The sequence below is a fragment of the Mus pahari genome, chromosome 14 (genome assembly GCF_900095145.1).
Source record: "Mus pahari chromosome 14, PAHARI_EIJ_v1.1, whole genome shotgun sequence".
Taxonomy (NCBI): domain Eukaryota; kingdom Metazoa; phylum Chordata; class Mammalia; order Rodentia; family Muridae; genus Mus; species Mus pahari.
The window spans coordinates 85,437,724-85,456,803 of NC_034603.1; the positions used below are offsets into that span (position 1 = coordinate 85,437,724).

The window sequence follows — 19,080 nt, forward strand, 5'->3', positions numbered from 1 at the left end:
CTCTCTTTCTTTCTTTCTTTCTTTTTCTTTCTTCTTTCTTTCTTTCCTTCCTTCCTTTTGTTTTAGTTTTCTTGAGACTGGGTTTTCATATGTAGTCTTGGCTGTTCTGGAACTCATTCTGTAGCCCAGGCTGGCCCAGAACTCAGAGATCCACTTGCCTTCGCCTCCCCAGCACGAGGATTAACACTGTGTACCACTAGTACTTGGCTAGGATTATTTATTAAGTACATCATTGTTGTTTTTCAAATAGTTGTTACCAGCTTCATCTTGCCCGCCTGCCAGAATTGTGCTTTTCCTAATAACCCAGGGAACTTAATGATAGACCATGTCTTGGTGGCAGCTGTGACCCTGCACTGCCCCCTTGGGCTTCTTGATAAAAGCATGTTCTTTGGGGGTGGATCTGATGACTGGTCAATCCAGGTAAATGTTTACATTCTGGCTTAGTAGGGTTTGCTTATTTCTTAGTAAGCCTGGTTACACATTACTTACCTTTGGAGTGTTTTGGAGGCAGCACAGGCTAGATTCTACACAATGTATCCTGAGCGAATCTATCAGTAAATCCCCCATAACATCAACTTGGTTACTTGGAGTTTCTTCTGCACGTGTAGTGTACACTTGTAAAGAGGCAGGCAAGACCTCCAGTCACTGAGTTCTCGTCCCCTCCTCCTTGAAGAATGGTGTGGGCAGACAGCCAAGGGTACAAATGGGAGCCACTTCACTGTCAATCAGGATTAAAATAAATTAAAATATCTTTGCTGAGTGAATCTGCCATCTGCCCAAATGGTCAGAGTTAAGTTTTCCATCTCTATTTAAATTATTCAATGTGTAATCTGGGATCTGGACCTAAAAGAGATTTACAAGTGTCAAGTATGCACAATGCACAAGCCTACTGTGTCTATAAGTTAATAAGACCTTCTTAAAAATAAACAGATGGCCCACCTGCCACCAACAGTAATCCAGTATTGGGGGGAGGGGCAAGGACAGGGCACATCCCTGTGTCTATCTGCCCAGCCAGCTTAACCTATGTGGCAGGTTCAGGACATTGGAAGACCATGTCTTTTCCATTTCTTTTTGTAGCATTTCTGGGGAATGACACCTGAGGTTGTTTTCTGGCCTCCACACTCACCCACACCCGCACCCACACCCACGCTCACAACACTTGTTACAGTTGCTGAACTTCTATTCATTAGCAAATACCCAGAGAAACCTAAAAAACAAAACTGTTCCCATTTTACAGAGGAGAAAACTGAGGAAGAGCCCAACACCAAGGCTAGTGAGAGGGCCTAGTGGGTAAGGGCACCAAACTGAGGCCCTGAGGTCAGAATCTGTTCAAGAACTTCTGCCCTTTCCATCCCACCTCATTACTAAAGCTTGGGCCAGTAACTGCCAAGCCGGGTAGCTCCCCTTGACTGCTCGCCTGAGCACCTCAAACTTACCATGTCCTGAAATGGATACATCTCCACCTTCTCTGAAGAGGCCATTCTGCCTCATTGCCCATTTAAACTGGTGGCGCAAAACTCAGATTCCAGTCCCAGATGAAATTTGTCAGGTTCCTTCAGTGGGTCTTCAGGTGGGTGAGGTGGGACCTCTGACATCCTCCCTCTCCTCTCTGGGGTCTATCAGTGGCTGTGGCCACCTGTGGGTCTTCTCCTGAGACTCTGACACCATCTGCCTCCATCCTCTCCTTTCAAAGGAGATGGTGCTAACTCCCCGCTGTTGCTAGTTTCTGGGTTGCCCTCTGTTGCCTAGTTGACATCTCTGGTGTTCTTAGATGAGGACATGACCAGTTCCTGCATTGATTATGTTTTTGAAGGCTGATCACAGAGGTATTCTGCTTATTTTAGTTGAGGCCATACATTTATAACCCAGTACCTACTGTGGGCCCATGTCCTGGGCCTTCTTTCTCAGGTAACTCGCCAGCCTGGTGTGGGATAGCTGAATTGGCAGAGTGCCTACCTAGCATGCATAAAATCTTGGATTTTGTCTTAGGGTTTCCATTGCTGTGAAGAGACATGGCAACTCTTATAAAGGAAAATAATTCATTGTGGCTGGCTTACACTTTGAAAGATTTAGCCCATTACTGTCATGGTGGGAAATATGGCAGCATTCGGCAGACATGGTGCTGGAGGAACCAAGAGTTCCACAACTTGATCTGAAGGCGACTATCACACTAGGCTTAACTAGAGTTTAGGAGCCCTCAAAGGCCGCTCCCGCAGTAACAGGCTTCCTACAACAAGGGCCACACCTCCTAATAGTGCCACTTCCTCAGGGCCAAGCATTCAAACACAGGAGTCTATGGGGGCCAAACCTATTTAAACCACCATAGACTTGATCCGTAGAATCTCATAAACTGGGTGTGGTGGTACACACCTGTAATCCCAAGAGGATCAGAAGTTCAGTGTCATCCTTAGCTAAGTAGTGAAAGGCTAGCCTCAGGATTTTACACACACACACACACACACACACACACACACACGAATGATCCTGTCTCAAAACAAACCTATCAAGTTTACTAATTTTGCCATTCAAATATTTATCAAAACAGACATTACTTCCATCCAGTTGCTTAAGGATCCCTTGCCTGGGACTGGAGAGATGGGTCCAATTCAAAGCGCCATTACATGGCGGCTAAGAACTATAACTCCATTTCCAGGGCATCCTTCTGGTCTCTGCAACATCAACCATGCATACTGGTACACAGACATGCGTGCAGGCAAAGTACCCATGCACATGAAATAAAAATAAAGAAAGGAAAGTTCCTCACCAAATTCACCAATATTAGTAGAACTGCCAAACACATTGCTCAAGTGCCAAATAGAACTCCAGATTTAAGCAGGGTGTAGCAGTAGCAGATGCATTTAGGTCGAGGCAGGAGAATCAGGAGTTCAGGGTCATCCTCAAGTACATAGCTAATCCAACACCAGCCTGGGCTACATGAGACCCAGTCTATGATAATAATAACATTTACAGCTCACCCTTGACTGCATGGCCCCACTGACTGAAACTGCTCCCTGCCTCTGTTGCTGACTGAGAAGCTGAGAGAGCCTCTCAGCTGCCTCTTGCTTTGCAAGTTGACCTCGGCCTCAAGACACTGAGTTCTGGATTCCTCACAGCCAAATCCAAACTCTCCAACTCTGCCCCAATCAGACACCCTGGCTCTAGGATCAAGCTGGTCTTTGGCAATGAATTCCCTCCCCCACCTGCCTCTCAACTCTTGGCTCAGGCACTTGTAGAAGTCTCCCTGGATTCCTTACTTCCCTGCCATTTGTTTGGAATATTCTGTGGACATCTTGTCTGTCCCTACCATGACTTGCAAGAGCCAGAGGTCATCGTGTCTCTGGAAATAGCATGTTTCAGGAACACTGTAGATAAATGTTTTGGAAGAGACAAAATTCAAAGCAAGATATTTTTAGATGAGACAACTGAACAATCTCTGAATCATAAAGGAGAGCCCAGGAGAGATGCTGGAAAGGAAGGAACACGCTTCACTGTTGTTTTTCTCACTGTGTGGTCCTGGCTGTCCTGGAACTTGCTCTGCAGACCAGGCTGGCCTTGAACTCACAGAGATTTGCCTGTTGGGATTAAAGATGTGAGCCACCCTCCCCAGAGGGACACATTTGTTTTAAAGCTATACTCTAAATTTATGGAATTTGATTTAACTTGGAAAAAAGATGTATTGATAGAGTAGTGATGTTGCCCAAAAGTTATTTGGTCTGCTCCCTGCCTTGAAAATCAGTGCAAAGTGGACCCACTCCCTCCCCTCAAATCGTGGTCCTTGCGTTTTGGAAGATGTCTCCAAACACTACGACGGAAACTGGGGCAATGGCTCAATGGGTAAAGTCCCTGTAGGTTCAGCAGGAGAACCTGACTATAGATCCTCAAACACCCGTATAAAAGCTGGATTTTGTGGAACACATCTGCAAACCCAGCACTGGGGAGGGGATAAGAGCCCAGGTGTTCCTAATGCCAGCCAGTCTAACTGAAATGCAAGCCCCAGGTTCAGAGAGATTCCTGGCTTCAAAATAAAAGATAGAGAAACAACCGAGGAAGACTCTGGCATTCACAGGTGAGTGTGCAAGTGCACACACACTCACATGCACACACCCCACGCACATACCACATACCACACCACTCCACACCAAACCAAAATAAATGAAAGATGCAAAACCTAACACCCCCATGGTGGTTTGAATGAGAATGACCCCCATGGGCTCACATACTTGAAAGCCACATCTCCACCCAGTTGGTGGAACTCTTTGGGAAGGTTTTGGAGGTGTGGCTTTGTGTTGGAGACCTCAGAAACTCACGCCATACCACAGGCTCTCTCTGCCTCCTGATTGTGGACCAGATATAAGCTTTCAGCTACTGCCCGAGCACCATGACTGCTTGCCTTGTCATACACAGTAATGGATGCTAATCCCCCAGAACCGTGAGTTTCCAAATTAAATGCTTTCTTTTATAAGTTGCCTTTATTGTGGTGTCTCTTCATGGCAATAGGAAAGTAACTAAGAGCCTCCCTCCATCCTAAACACTGCTGGTGTCTCTGCATGTGAGACAGCTATGCCAAATTGCATTAACTCTGCCAGCTTAGCTGTAGGCTCCCTGCAGCCCTAGCAAGCTAAGGGGTCACCTTGTCCCTGAGTTGCCATAGCAACTGACTTTTCCCATAAGCAGAATCATCCATGTGACTTTCCACTGCCTTGAAATTGTCTGTCATTCATGGGCAATGGTACCAACCAGGCACAACATGCTCTGTGCTGACGGTCGGAACTCACCTCGCCCAAACCTGTGCTCCATCCTGGAGTGCCACTCGAGCCCCAACCCATTCAGATGGAGTTTACAGCCCACAGCCTTTCCCCTGTAGCACCCGCACATCAGATGGTGTGGCATGCACTGACAGCCTGCCCCTGGCCACTGACCTAGAACATCCTCACTTTGAATGAACAGTTCTTAGAGCCCCAGGTCCTTAGGGACAACAGTGGCACTTGCCATCTTCCCTACCCGTGCAGACAGGACCAGGGCCCGGAGTCCTTAGAGACAGTAGCTGCGCAGGCAGGAGCAGGTTCAGGGTGGTCATTGCCTATTAGTACTGTTGTTCCAGAGACCTGTTTAAGGCAAATAAAAGCCCATATTGCTAGGTTCAATCACTGGGCACTCAGGAGCAGGGCTGGGGGGTGCGTGGGGAGGGGGAGATGGAGAATGTTTCCTATGCTACTGTTACTGATTGGGACCTGACGTGGATACCTCACCCAGGCATTTGGCAATCTTGTAACAACCACCACTACCACTACCACCAACAAAATGCAGTAAACCAACTTTCCTAAATGGTAGTGCTTCTCAGCAAGGCAGGCAGAGGCCAGCATGGGACCCCTGAGGGCATCATCAAGCTCAAAGGCTGCTGTGGGACTCTTTTGCACAGCCAGGACAAAGTTGTTCGTGTATTAGTGTATTATGTTTTGTTTTGTGCTATCTATGTGCATTTATTTAGTGCCCTCCCCACCATACTGGGTGGGAATCCAAGCTTCAGTCGTTCTGAGCTCCCTTTCTCTTTGAGTCCACCCAGAGGGCTTAATGGGGGTTCCGGTTGTCAATTCATTAGACAGGTACCCCCTGGGCCCCTGGCCAGCTTGTGCCCAGGCTGGTAGGGTCCTTTTCCAGAATGTGGCTGGGTAGGATCCACTCTGTCCGTAAGTCTGTTATCCTCAGGGATCGCTGCTGCCCAGACCTCCACATGCACACTCCCTGTCAGACGGCTGTAATACATGCCACACATCCACAGTCTTCACGACCATGTGCTCCCTGCACTCGTTTCTCTCCAGTCCACGCTCATACACACTCATGCCCACTCACAACCTCTCATCTCTCACGTGCTCAGCAACCCTTCCCATCACGGATGCCCACTTCTCACGGGGCAGTGACCCTGCCCTCCACCACTGAGCTCCACCCCCAACCTTTTTATTTCACTCTTTTTTTTCTTTTTAAACTTTTTATTTGTTCTTTGTGAGTTTCACATCATACACTCCAGTCCCACTCATCTCCCCACGCTCTCATATCTACCCTTTGCCCCTGCAACCTTCCCCAAAATAACACACACACACACACACACACACACACACACACACACACACGGCATAGAAAACACTTCATTGTGGAAGCTTTAGTGTGTCCCACAGTGTGTCCCACAGTGTATCCCTCTGTCCACATACGTTCACTTGCAAATATTCATTGCAATGAGTCACTGGTCTGGTTTGAGACCTCTGGCTTCTGTGACACCACTGATACTGGATCCTCACGAGGCCTCCTCTGGTTGTCCTGTCGTTGCCCAGGGTCATGGAGATCCTGCAGCTTTGCATCAGCAGGATTGCTTTTTCCCAACAATTTGCAGATGATAAAGATTTGGGGGTGGGCCAGTTCAGAGCTGGGGATCTGGGCCTGGGTGGTAAGTGAGCTGGTCAGTGTGCCGGCTGTCCCCAATCCACAGCACCAGGGCAAGGTCTCCAGCACTGCTCTGGCTAGGCCACCCAAAGCCACCATCGGAAGGAGGCAGGGTCAGCTCTCCTGCTCATCCACGCCCACACCTCTGGAGCCAGCTCCACTGTGCTGCCCAGTCAAGGTGTGGGGCCCACTCTTCCAGGTGCTGCAGCCTGGGAGGGGCTGGGCCAGCTCTCCCGCTCTCAAACCCCTCATAACCTCGGGGCTGGCTCACCTGTGCCTTAGCTATCAGGGCCAGCTCCACTGCATTCCCTAGGCAAGGTTCAGGGCCTGCTACAACCAGTGAGGGGGCAGGACTAGCTCTCCTGCTCTAATGCCCTTGGGGCCAGCTGCCCCAACTACCACAAGTGGCAAAGGGAGGGCACCAACCCCCATACCCATGCCACCTCACAGCAGGTACAACCAGCTCTCCTATGTTCCCACCCTCAGCAGGTTCAACTGCACCCCCACCACAAGAGTCAGCTCTGCTGTGCTGTACAGGTGAAGTGTAGGGCCTGCTCTCCCTGAACCTCTGCAGCTGGTGAGGGAGAGGTAGCTCTTGCACTCACAACCCATGGGCAGTTCTCCCAACTGCCTAAGGCGGTATGGAGCATGGAGTGGCAGAGGGGCATCATCTCTGCACACATGCCACCCCACAGCAGATGAGTGTGTGTGTATGTGTGTGTGTGTATGTGTGTGTGTGTGTGTGTGCGCGTGAGGGGGGTGTCAGATCTTATATTCATGCCCTTAGGGCCAGCTCGCCCACACCTTGCCACTAGGGCCAGCTCCACAGTGTTACCTGACTGAGGCTCAAGGCCCAATTTCTTGCTCTCCTTAGTGTTGTTGTCCGTGAGAGGTGGGGACAGCTCTCTGGAGCACCAGAGCCCGTGAGGGGAGGGGCCAGTCCCGCATAGCCCCTGGACATCTGTATGGTGGTACTCAGAGGCTGCCCCGACCAGGGACATCCCATAGTCTATAGCGCTAATATGAGCCATGGAAATGGATACAGACCCCTGCCATTGCATAGCCACGGACCCAGACATAGCCCTCAGGGGCAGCTCAGGCTGAGACATCGACATGACCCCAGGTGACAGGGCTGGTCACTTACAACAAGCTACTCCTCTAGCCTCCTGCATCTCTCCTCATACTGCTCTGGCTGCTTCTCTCTCTCTCTCTCTCTCTCTCTCTCTCTCTCTCTCTCTCTCTCTCTCTCTCTCTCCCTTCCCTTCCCCCCAACTATCCACAACATACTCACACAGTGCAGTGACTCCCCCTGCAGGCTGGCCACACTACTGGCAGGCTCCTGGGTGACATCCTCCAGCAAGCAGGTGTCTAGGTGGCTGTCTTCCTCTCCCCTTGGTCTGCGTGGTGGTAGGCAGGGCTCTGTGAGTTCTATGGCCCACCCATGCTGTGGGGTGGAGGGCAGGTCTGTGGGTGGTTTTCCATGCCTGAACCATGTGACGTGGAAGAAACCAGGTCTCAGTCTGTCTTCCTCGTGCTGTGCTGCCTGGATTTGATTCAATTTGATTTTTATGAGTCCTAGGTGCACGACAGCTTTAGCCACCATCAAGCTAGGATGAACAAAGGACTGCCATCAGTTGTGCCTCTGACTGACATAAGAACACCACCACCATCAGAGTATCTCTTTGCCCACTACCAGGGGGTGAGGGGTGAGGGTGGGTAGGGATGGGGGACGAAGGTTGTATCACTCTTTGAGACAGGGTCTTGTTAAGTTGCACAGGCCAGTTTTGATTTTTTTTTTCCTTTTGCCTCAGCCTCCCAAATAGCTAGGGTTACAGTCTTGGCTCAAGCCCTGTGCTCTCTTGCTCTCAATCACCTCTTCCCTGCACCCCAGTATTCATCCTCAGTAGGACTTACAAGATGCTACGGAAAGCTTGCTGAGAGGATCCCAACCCAGAGCTCAGGAATCCCAGGCCTTCTGACAGTGTAGCTTTCCCAAAATCCTGAGGTCACACCTCTTCCCAGTGACCCCCACCCACCGCACTGTCACAACCCTTCTAATGGCCCCACCCACAGCACTGTCACACTCCTTCCAGTGGCCCCACCCAGGGCACTAAGCCACACCCCTTCCTATGCTTCCACCCAAGGCACTAAGCATAGTTCTTATTTTCCACATTCCATGCCTGGTCACTCCTTCACCCCCCCCCCCACAGGACTTAAATGTATTCTAGCAACGTGGGAGGATTCAGGGCTGATAATGAGGTGACAGCCACGCCTCAGTCACCTTCTGCAAGTGTGACACATACCTTAAGAATCTGAGTCAGGAATGTGAAGAGCAAGGGCCAGGAGTAGGAGAACAGGGAAGAGGTTCCAGAGGGAGGCCCAGGGTCCAGGGCAGGAGGGGCTTAGCTCTTTCCAGAACTCAAAGAAAAGGCCATCTGGGTATCAAGCAGCTAAGGCAGGTGTGTGTCCACAGCTTGCTTGAGGTCTCCAGAATCCTTCACAAATGTGCATGCAAGATAGTCATGATTCATAATTTTCAATCTGATTCAGGTGACTTGTATGTGTATATAATGTGTGTGTCATATGTGTATAAATGATCATACCCACATCAGGGATCCCCTCTGTTACTCTCTGCCTTCTTTCTTTAAAATATATTTTATTTTTATTACTTATTTTACTTCTATGTGTGTATCTTTGTAAGTGTATGTGATGTGCACACAGGCACACATGGATGCCGGAAGTTGTTCAATCCCCTGGAACTGTTCATGAGCTATGTCCGTGCTGCGAACTGAATCCGGGTCCCCTCCAAGAGCAGTGAGTGTTCTTGACTACTGAATCATCTCTCTAGCTACTGCATACACCGCATACACCTCATTTCTTTGAGGTAAGGCCTCCTCTGAATCTGGAGCTAGAGTTTTTTTGCTAGACTGGCAGCTATCAAGCCACAGAGAGCAATCCTGTCTCTTCGCTGTGCAGTCCTGGGGTTGTAGGGCTACTCACAAGACCCCATCAATTGCTGGGCAGGCAGTGGTGGTGCATGCCTTTAAATCCCAACACTTGGGAGGAAGAAGCAGGCAGATTTCTGAGTTCAAGGACATCCTGGTCTACACAGTGAGTTCTAGGACAGCTAGGGTTACACAGAAACCCTGTCTCAAAAAAAAAGCAAAAAAACCCAACCAAACAAAAAAAGACCCCATCAATTGCATAATGAGTGTTGGGATTTGAACTCATGTCCTTATGGTTATGCAGTAAGCCCTTTCACTTGACGCTGGGTTTTGTTTTCTGGTTCTGAGACAGGATTTCACTGTGTAGTCTTGGCTCACCTGGAACTTGTTACACAAGCCAGGCTGGTCTCAAACTCCGAAATTCACCTGCCTTTGCCTCCTGAGTGCTGGAATTAAGCCACCATAACCCAGTGGGTTTCATTTCTGAAGATAACTTCAAGATGAGCTTGTAACTAAATTTAGAAAGTAGGAAATACTTGCTGTAAACACTGGACAGCACATTTCCTGGGAGATGTATTTCCCGCCAGGGTTTTGCAGGGGTAGGGGGCTGTACTTAAGAGCTCATTGCTGGGGCATTTTGAATATCCCTGCTGCGAACAGGAGCTAGGAGGAGCTCAGAAGCTTCAGTCACAAGATTCTCAAGACCCCTCCTTCCTCCGGTTATATAAGAAGTAAACAATAGCTGGGGAGAGGAGAATCTAATGGTCCTGCCTTCAAACCAAGCAGGGATTTTTAAGGATATAGCATCAGCTAGGTTTGGGCAACCTTTCTAGCGATACAACTGCCTTTGAGTGACCCACAACCGTGTAAATAACCCCAATAAGCTCATTGGCTCATCAAGGGAGACTGCTGGGTAACAGAGTCTTGTGTAGCCCAGGCTATGACTATGTAGCTGAGGATGGCTCTGAATTCCCGATCGTCATGCCTCAGGAATGCCAGGATTATAGTCATGTACCACTATGCCCAATGTATTCAGAACTAGAGATCCAGTCCAGGGCTTCATGCCTGTGGGGCAAGAAGCACTCTGCCAACTGAGGCACACCTTCAGCTTCTGACTCCCCTTCCCTCTAGCCGGTAGAGACTTGGCCTCCATCCCTCAGCCCTGCAGAAACAGCCAAGGAGTCAACCTTCTCTTTGATAATATGGTTTATTGTCCATTGACAGAGCAAACTCATAAAAATAAAAGTAGAGACTGATACAGAGCATCAGGCGCGCTCGGCTTGCTGACTTTCAACAACTCTCACGTATCGCCAACGTGGGGTGTCCAGGGGTACATCTCAGACTTCATATTCCAGCACGCACATGGGGTTCCACCCCTCCTCCCCACAACCAAGAGTTCAAACAGAAACAAAATCAAACAAAGCTTTAAATTATGCAGCAAGCCCACAGATATGTCTTAATACGCATCAGGCAGCGATTTGGAAATAGCTACCATGTAAACGTCATCTGAAATATTTCGAGTTGCTGGCGTGATGGGAGTAAGGGAGGGAAGCCCAGGGCTTAGAATATAACAGAAGTAAAACAACACCTTAAACTATATATTGCAATTGGTTTGCTGCGAAGGCATTTGAGTGGCTTTTGCTCAGCTGCCATCTGGCACTTTGTCCCAAAGGTTCGTTTGCTCGCTCCGTTTCCTCTCATCTGCCTGATGTGGCTAGAAACCCCAGCATGAGTGGAAAACAGAAAGGCCGTCTTCCAGAACCAGAATACTCAGAGATTCTCTCCATAATAATTTGAACCAGACACAAAAGATGGGAGGCTGGAAAAGCAGATAGTCAAAGAACTCAAAGGAAGATGAGAAAGGGCCCCTCTGTCCCAGGCCAGCTACCATACTGTGCATTCCACTCTGGGTTCGATGCTTCCTCGATGCTTCAACATTTTTGTTTTTGTTTTTGTTTTTTTTAAAGTGCAAAGTCTAATGCTACGAAAGGCATCAACACGGCACAAGAACGCTCACGGCGAACATCAGAAACAAACCAGAACATGTTAAAAAGTCAGCAGAAACGGGCACTGTTACATATGATACCACCGCACAGGAAGCAAACAGGCAGGGTGGGATAGACTGCAGGGTCTCGTGGGCTGGTCCAGGCCAGCATCCAAGGAAGAACATCACTGCACAACATGAAAATGCCCTCGGAAGGGGCAGGCTGACTCCTGGGTGCCCTCCCAGTCTGTCATCCTTAAAAGGGTTGGCCAGGTCCTGGGCTGGGGACGTGGGTAGGGAGAGTCTGAGGGGGATCCTTAACTGTTTCTTTGGGGTTTCTGATGGTTAGGACAGGGTTGGAGCAAAGAGATTTTTGGAAGCATTTTACAAAAGGAGCATTTACAGGCTACCAGACTTCAGAGTCTGTGTTTGTGTGTGAGCATATGCATGCATGTATGGATAATATACATTTGTGTCCTTGGGACAGCTTATTTTTTAAGATGCAGGCAGAAGGAAGAGTGACTGTCTATATTGTTAGTGATAAAGTTCTGTCTTAACCCCCATCCTATTGGCATCAGAAAAAAAATTGCTTTAAGGAGCAAGCAGATGCCCCAGTTCCCTATAAGGGCCTTAAGCGACATTAAGAGACAGAAGCAGAGCTGCATACACATGTCTCTCAGCCATGCATGAGAATTCACCTTTAGGAAAATGAGATGGATCTGAAAACAAGCCACAGCTTGGTATGAAGAACTGCCTGCCGCAAAGTCTCCCCTGCTGTGTGCTTAGTTAGTGACACTTACAGAAATCCACATGTGGTCATAATGACCACGGCTCTAGCAGGGAGAGTTCACTAGACTTTTCCTAGGTGCCTCAGACTGGCCCTTTATATCATCAGTTTGTGCAAAAGAGGGAGTGCTGGTAGCACCCCCAACAGCAGCAGGGCCCGATGCGACAGAGAGCTGAGCCGAGCCATGCTGCTCAGAAATGGATTGGGAAAATTGAGAGTGGCAACAAGGATGGCCAAGCACCCCTCCCCACAAATCCCTACCCCCAGCATGAGACCTCACAGATCTCCACCGAGGGTGTGTGTAGAGATGGGGAGAGGAATGTAGCAATGGCTTGGCTGAAGCCAGAAACACGGCTCGGGGAAGCACGGCTCGGGGAGGGCTTCCATTCGGTGAAGTCTGTGTATTCATGGGGCTGACTGGGACTCCTAGAAAAACGAACCATTGGTTGGAGGGCGATTCTTAGACCCGAAGGAGACCAGGGAGCTGGAAGTCCATACCAGATGCAGGAGGGATGGGAGGGCATTTGCAAGGGCCAGAGAGAGAGAGAGAGAGAGGTGGCCACTGCAGAAAACGAGGGACATGTCACTCTCAGGATGAAAAGGACCTGGTAGGCCGGCTACACAGTCTTACAACAACCTTCAAGAGTTTCTGCAAAATGCACATTCCCAGGCTCTGCCCTAACAGTGCTAGGGGACCCTTAATGCTGCCTGTCTGCTGCATGTGACAGTGCCAGAGAGGCCTGGTAACAAGTCTGTGCTCCACTCCTGCCTGTACCAAGGAACAAAGACCGAGACACACAGTGCTCAGGCCGGAAGAGGGAAGGGGTAGGCAGGGAACCTGGCCCGCCTGTCCCTCCAGACCCACTACCATGTTTAGGGAAAATGGGGGGGGGGGCAGAATCACACTAGCGTGAGCCCACTTGGATGACTGATGTTTTATTCATGCTGTTTCCAGGAAGGGATGTCAGAGCTGGACCAGTCTAAACCCTCAGAGGCTTTTCAATTGGCCACAGGGGCTCTGTCAGCCTTCTTACGGGTCCTCGATGTCAAGAAACTCTTGCTTGGGGGGTGCCGCCCCGCGGTACCACGCACAAGAACCATCACTTCTCTTGATGCAGGCAAAGAACTTGGCCTGGTGCCCATTGATGCTCTTCTCTGTGACCCAGTCCATCCAGAGGCACTCATCCGGGGAGGAGATGTAGCATGGGATCATGGGACAGCGGGTGATCTGGGAGGACACATGCAGGAAGGTTTAGTTTGGACCAAGGAATGAGTGGGGCCAAGGACACTTGGGGTACCTCCAGAACACAACCTACGAAAGGTGTTCAAGGACAGTAGTGCTGCTGAGTCTTATGTCCCTGTACGATGGCCGAGGACAGGTCTAGGGGGAACCTCTGTATCTACCTACTTATGTAATTCTGATGCACCTCTGATTTGGGCCATCTGGTCTACCTTTTTAAAGGGATGGTTTCAGCTTAGGCCCTCCTGAAACTATAGCCACCACAAGGGGCTTACACTGGAGACAGATTAGAACCAAAAATGCTCTTACTTGTTCTAAAGCACCTGCTTGGGTCAATGGGTCACAATAGCTTTTTTTGTTTTTTGTTTTTTTTGTTTTTTTGTTTTTGGGGTTTTTTTGGGGGGGTTGGTTTTTCAAGACAGGGTTTCTCTGTATAGTCCTGGCTGTCCTGGAACTAACTTTGTAGACCAGGCTGGCCTCGAACTCAGAAATCCACCTGCCTCTGCCTCCCGAGTGCTGGGATTAAAGGCATGCACCACCACTCCCAGCCTAGCTTTAAAAAAAAAAATTATGGAGCTTCAAGTGTCCACCTCTAGCCACACAGAGATGAAGAGAGAAGCTTTGTTTTTGCTTGTTCATTCTTGAGACAGCCTTTTGTATCTCAGGGTTCTTGAGACACAGCCTTTTGTATCTCAGGCTGGCCCACAAGTTTCTATGTAGCAAAGGATAATCAAAGATGACCTGATCTCACCTTCCAAATGTTGAGGTTAAGAAATGTGACACCACAGCTGGTTTATGTGGTGCTAGGACACAACCCAGGGCTTCATGTTTGCTAGAAAGCACTCTCTCAATGGAGCTACTTCCCAAAGACAGAATTTCACTCTGTAGCCCAGTCTGGCAAGGAATTCACTCTACAATTCCTGTTGATTACAAACTCAGCAATCCTTCTGTCTCAGCCTTCCAAACGTGGTGTATAATCATGCTCAAAAAGTGTTTGTGTTTGAGGTGCCAGGCACAGTGGAGCCATGCTTGGCCTGTATTCGGCTGGCCACCTGGGTTTGGAATCATGCCTTCGATAACCAAGTGATGGGAAACACCAGCCAGAAGGGGAGGAAGCACCAGAAAGTGTCAGCTGGCACAGGCCCATAGGATACGACTCTGTGGGCAACCCCCAGACTGGTAACAGGGGGGATGCTGGCTTTCCAGGGGTGCATCCTGCACTGGTGAGGGAAGAGGCATCTGGGCCATGGGCACACTGGTTCCTGCAGTTGGCACGACCCCCAAGTCTGGGAATTAATCCCGCCCTCTCTGGTCACATCTAAGCAGGTGTGCATCTACAGAGCTGCTTGGTGCCACCTGAGCAGATTCTGAGATGACAGGCAAATGCCCCCAGAATTCTCAATACCACATTTACAGACAGACTCGGGCATGGAAGTCTAGGATGTTGGGAACATACCTGTGTTCTTGGTCACACAAGGTTTATGCCTGTACACGGTAGGAAACTATTTCCAGGACTGTATTCTCCCCACAAAAATCTTCTTTCCCTAGAGCTTTCCTTCTTAGGAGCTGTCAGTCATGTGGATTGATTTATATGCTTTGTCCCACCCCACAACACCTGATCCCGCATATATTCCTTGAAAGGGACAAAATTCAAGGTTCTTCAGGGACCTGGGACCAAAGGCTTTGTCTCTAGACAGACTGCCTCACTCCCTTACCGTCGCAGAGTTCAGTCCAAAACCAGGACTCACTATCCTGAGGGGCTGAGAAGCCAAGGACCCACCTCTACTCCATTTGGAGACCTTGTGGTGGACAAGCCGGGGAGGGGTGAGGGCTCAGGGAGGGGTGAGGATGCACAGAGGGGCAACGATGCAGATCTTGCTCACCTTGCACTCACAGCCCATCTGGTACCTGTGGTTCAGGCTCTTCTTCTGGGTGATGCTAAGCGTGTCCCAGGGCACAATGAAGTCACAGAGGGTAATGTGCATCTTGCCATCTCCTTCTGCCTTTCCTGTCGGGAGAGTCACCAGGTCGATGTGAGCAACAAGCCTCCGCCTTCTGTCTTCCTCCTGCATCTGGTTACAGCTCTGGGTGTTGAGAGTCGGCTCTAATCATACCATGGTCAGACTACTCTGAGAGTGTCTGCTGTTGTTTGGTTGATTGGTTTTTCCAGAAAGGGTTTTTCTATATAGTCCTGGTGGCCCTGGAACTCACTGGCTGGGCATGAACTCAGAGATTTGCCCATCTCTGTCTCCTGAGAATTAAAGGCCTGTATCACCACCGCCTAGCTACTCTGAGTTTTAAAACAACTCATGTTAGGACTAGAGAGATGGCCAGTGGTTAAGAGTTCTTGCTTTTCTCCCAGAGGACAAGAGTTCAGTTCCCAACACTCATGTGAGGCACATTACCACTGCCTGTAACTCCAGCTTCAGGGGATGTGACAACCTCTCGCCTCTTCTGTGGGCACTGCGTTTCGCTCAGCATATTCTCAGTTTTGTTTGTTCGTTCTCTCTCTCTCTCTCTCTCTCTCTCTCTCTCTCTCTCTCTCTCTCTCTCTCTTTCTCCTTTCTTTCTTTCTCTCATGAACATAAAATAATAATAAAAAAAATACAGTCCCCCCTTCTATTTTTTGAGACAGTGTTTCTCTGTGAAACAGCCCTGGCTGTACTGGAAAATATTTTGTAGACCAGGTTGGCCTTAAACTCACAGAGATCCACCTGCTTCTGCATCCCGAGTGTGGGATTACAAAGAAGTACGAGTAGGAGGATCATGAATTGAAAGCTAACCTTGCCCATATGGTGAGTTTGAGGTCAGCCTGGGCCATGTGAATTCATCTAAGAAGAACCAGAGGATGGAGGATGGATATTTAGGATAGCTAGCTTTAATTGCAACCTGACATAACCTAGAATCATTTGGGAAGACAGTCTCAATGAAGAATTGTCTGCATTGGGTTGGCAGGTGGTTATGTCTGGGGGAAACTGTCTTAATACATGTGGAAAGTCCCAGCCTATTGTGGGTGACACCATCCCCTAGGCAGAGGTCTTGAACTACCTAAGAGTGAACCTGAGCTGACTACAAGCCATAGAATAGGTGAGCATGTATGTATTGTTTCCTTCTCTGCTCTGGACTAGTTGCTTCAAGTTCCTGCCTTGCCTTCCCCATACTTAGAGACTCTAACCTGTAGCTATGAATTGACCCTTCCTCCTCTAGACTGCTTTTTTTTTGTTAGGGTATTTTATTACAGTGACAGAAAGGAAACTAAAATAATGCTCAATGAGAAAATTCAGGAGACCAACAATCAAGGGCAGGCCACATTCCCTTATCTGCAGCCACCACATGTGTGAGACCACGCCTGGCTTTTTACATGGGTATTGGGATCTGAACTCAGGTCCCCATGGTTGCGCAGCAATCACTCTGAACTGCTGAGCCATCACTCCACCCAGATCAAAGTGCACTACATATGTGTATGAAAATGTCACAAGGACTCTGATTTAAACGTTTGTTGTCTGTATGATGCTTATGTGTATGTGAGCACTCCTACACATCACAGTACACATGTGGAAGTCAGTGAACAGCTTTGTATTGTCTGTCTTCTCTTTCCTTCTCCCTTTAAAGGGTTTGGGGGTTGAACTCACGTTATCAGGTTTCTTTGGCAAGCACCCTTACTGGCTGAGTCATCTTGAGGGATGGCTCTTATTTGTATAATTAGTAAACACTAACTGAAAAAGAAAAGAAGAAGCCCCTTTAGCATAACCACACTTGCCTGGGCTCACATGGCGTAATCGTCTGTTGCAACATTGTAACTTGGAAAGAAATACTCTGGTATGTTTATGGCTGTGTGTTTACTTTTCCTTTCAAGAGAGAGAAACTTAAAAGAAAATTACAGGGAAAAATCTATACAAGTCTACATGTGACACTGAATCACCAGCCTGGGAGGAAGAGGCGTCCACAGCCAGCTGGCTGGGCAGTTTGCTGGGCCATGTGATTTCTGGATCGCCCCTCGTTAAAGGGCCTGTCCTGACTCTAAAGAACAGGAAACATATTCTGTGCCTGGGGAAATGAAGGCACGTCCAATCCGGAGTTTCCTGACCAAGCCCCAAGAGCTAAAGAAAGATTAGCGAGGTTTTCTTTTTTCTTTTTTCTTTTTTTTTTTTTTTTTGCAGTGTGCCTCAGACCTGTTCCCCCTTGCGAGAGAAGAATGAGGAGACTGGGTTGTCCAAAGAATGGTCCTCATGGGGAGAGATCAAAAGAGGCACAGAGGAAAACATCTCTGGCTGTCCTAACCAGCAAAGGCTGTCTGTAAATATTCTAAGGGTGATCCTGCATGTGTGTGTGTGTGTGTGTGTGTGTGTGTGTGTGTGTGTGTAGGCTAGATGTTAGATATGTTCCCCAATCACTCACTACCTAATTTTCTGGGAAAATTCACTGAACTTGGTTTACCAATTCATCTAGACTGGCTGACAGTGAGCTCCAGGGACCTGTCTCTAGAGTTATAGGCATGTGCTGCTATGCCCAGCTTTCATGGGGGTTCCAGGGATAGAACTTACGCACATTCCCAGTGGACCCATCTCCCCAGTGCCATCACCCTGTCCCCAGAGTGGCTATTTTTCTGAGACAAGGTTTCTCTATGTAGCCTGGTGTCCTGGTACACACTACGTAGACCAGGCTGGCCTCAAACTCAAAGATATACCACCTGCCCCTGTCTCCTGAGTGCTGGGGTTAAAGGCATGCACCACCACTGCCTGCCCCGGGGGTGGCTTTCTACTGAGGTCCTCTGCAGACCCTTCTTCCTTTTTCTCCTGAGAGGCTAACCTGCTCATAACCCAGCTACCACATAAGACTCGTTGGCTTTCATTCAGAGTGACATACACAGGTGCCTGTCACCTTGCATTTATTTATGAAACACAATTATTCATGAATGTGGACTAGGCCCTGGTAAAGGCACCCAGCGTCTCTGCTATCTCTAACTTCATATGACAACAACTGCCCTACCTCTGGTCTGGGGGACACTGACAATTCAGGCCACTGAGCCAAGGATGCTGGCTTGTGAGGTGTTAGCCACCAGTTCAAACCCAAGCAGGTGTGTTTTCAGAGTGCGCACCTGGCACACGATCCACCTGCCACCTTTCCACTATTAGTTTGTTCTCTCTGTAGAAAACACAGAACCTTCTTGGCATCTTCAATTTTCTTCCACTGGGCCAATGAAATGGCTTGGTGTATGAGGGCACTTGCTGCCAAACTTGTTTATCTGAGTTCAATCCCTGGGAGCTGCTCTGCAGGAGAGTGCTGACTCCCTCAAGATGTCCTCTGACTTCCACTCAGATGCCATCATACGTGTGCATCTGCACGCGTAGACATGAAATAAGTAAATGTGTGATTAATCATATGTGTGCCTCTGAGTATGTGTGATTAATCCCCCTTCACCATGGAAGCCTTCAGTTGATGTGTGATTAATCCTATGTGTGCCTCTGGGTATGTGTGATTCATCCCCCTTCACCATGGAAGCCTTCAGTTGCTTCAGCCTCAGACATGATTTGATGTCTGAGTTGGAAAGCTAACGGAAACATCAAACAGGAAATCCTGGGCTGGAGAGACAGCTTCTCTTCCAGAGGTCCTGAGTTCAAATCCCAGCAACCACATGGTGGCTCACAACCATCTGTCATGGGATCTGATGCCCTCTTCTAGTGTGTCT

At 48.8% G+C, this 19,080-nt stretch overlaps 1 protein-coding gene across 1 annotated transcript in view; it reads right to left on the reverse strand.

The window, feature by feature from the left end:
- Positions 1-10,568: 10,568 nt before the first annotated feature.
- The window catches only part of Timp2 (TIMP metallopeptidase inhibitor 2), a 49,532-nt gene continuing 41,020 nt past the window's right edge, over positions 10,569-19,080 (reverse strand). The window contains exons 4-5 of the mRNA XM_029546192.1: positions 15,275-15,399; positions 10,569-13,379 (exon numbers count right to left, since the gene is read on the reverse strand). Of these exons, the coding sequence (XP_029402052.1) occupies positions 13,182-13,379; positions 15,275-15,399 (323 nt within the window). The 3' untranslated portion in view covers positions 10,569-13,181. The remainder of the gene's footprint in view (positions 13,380-15,274; positions 15,400-19,080) is intronic.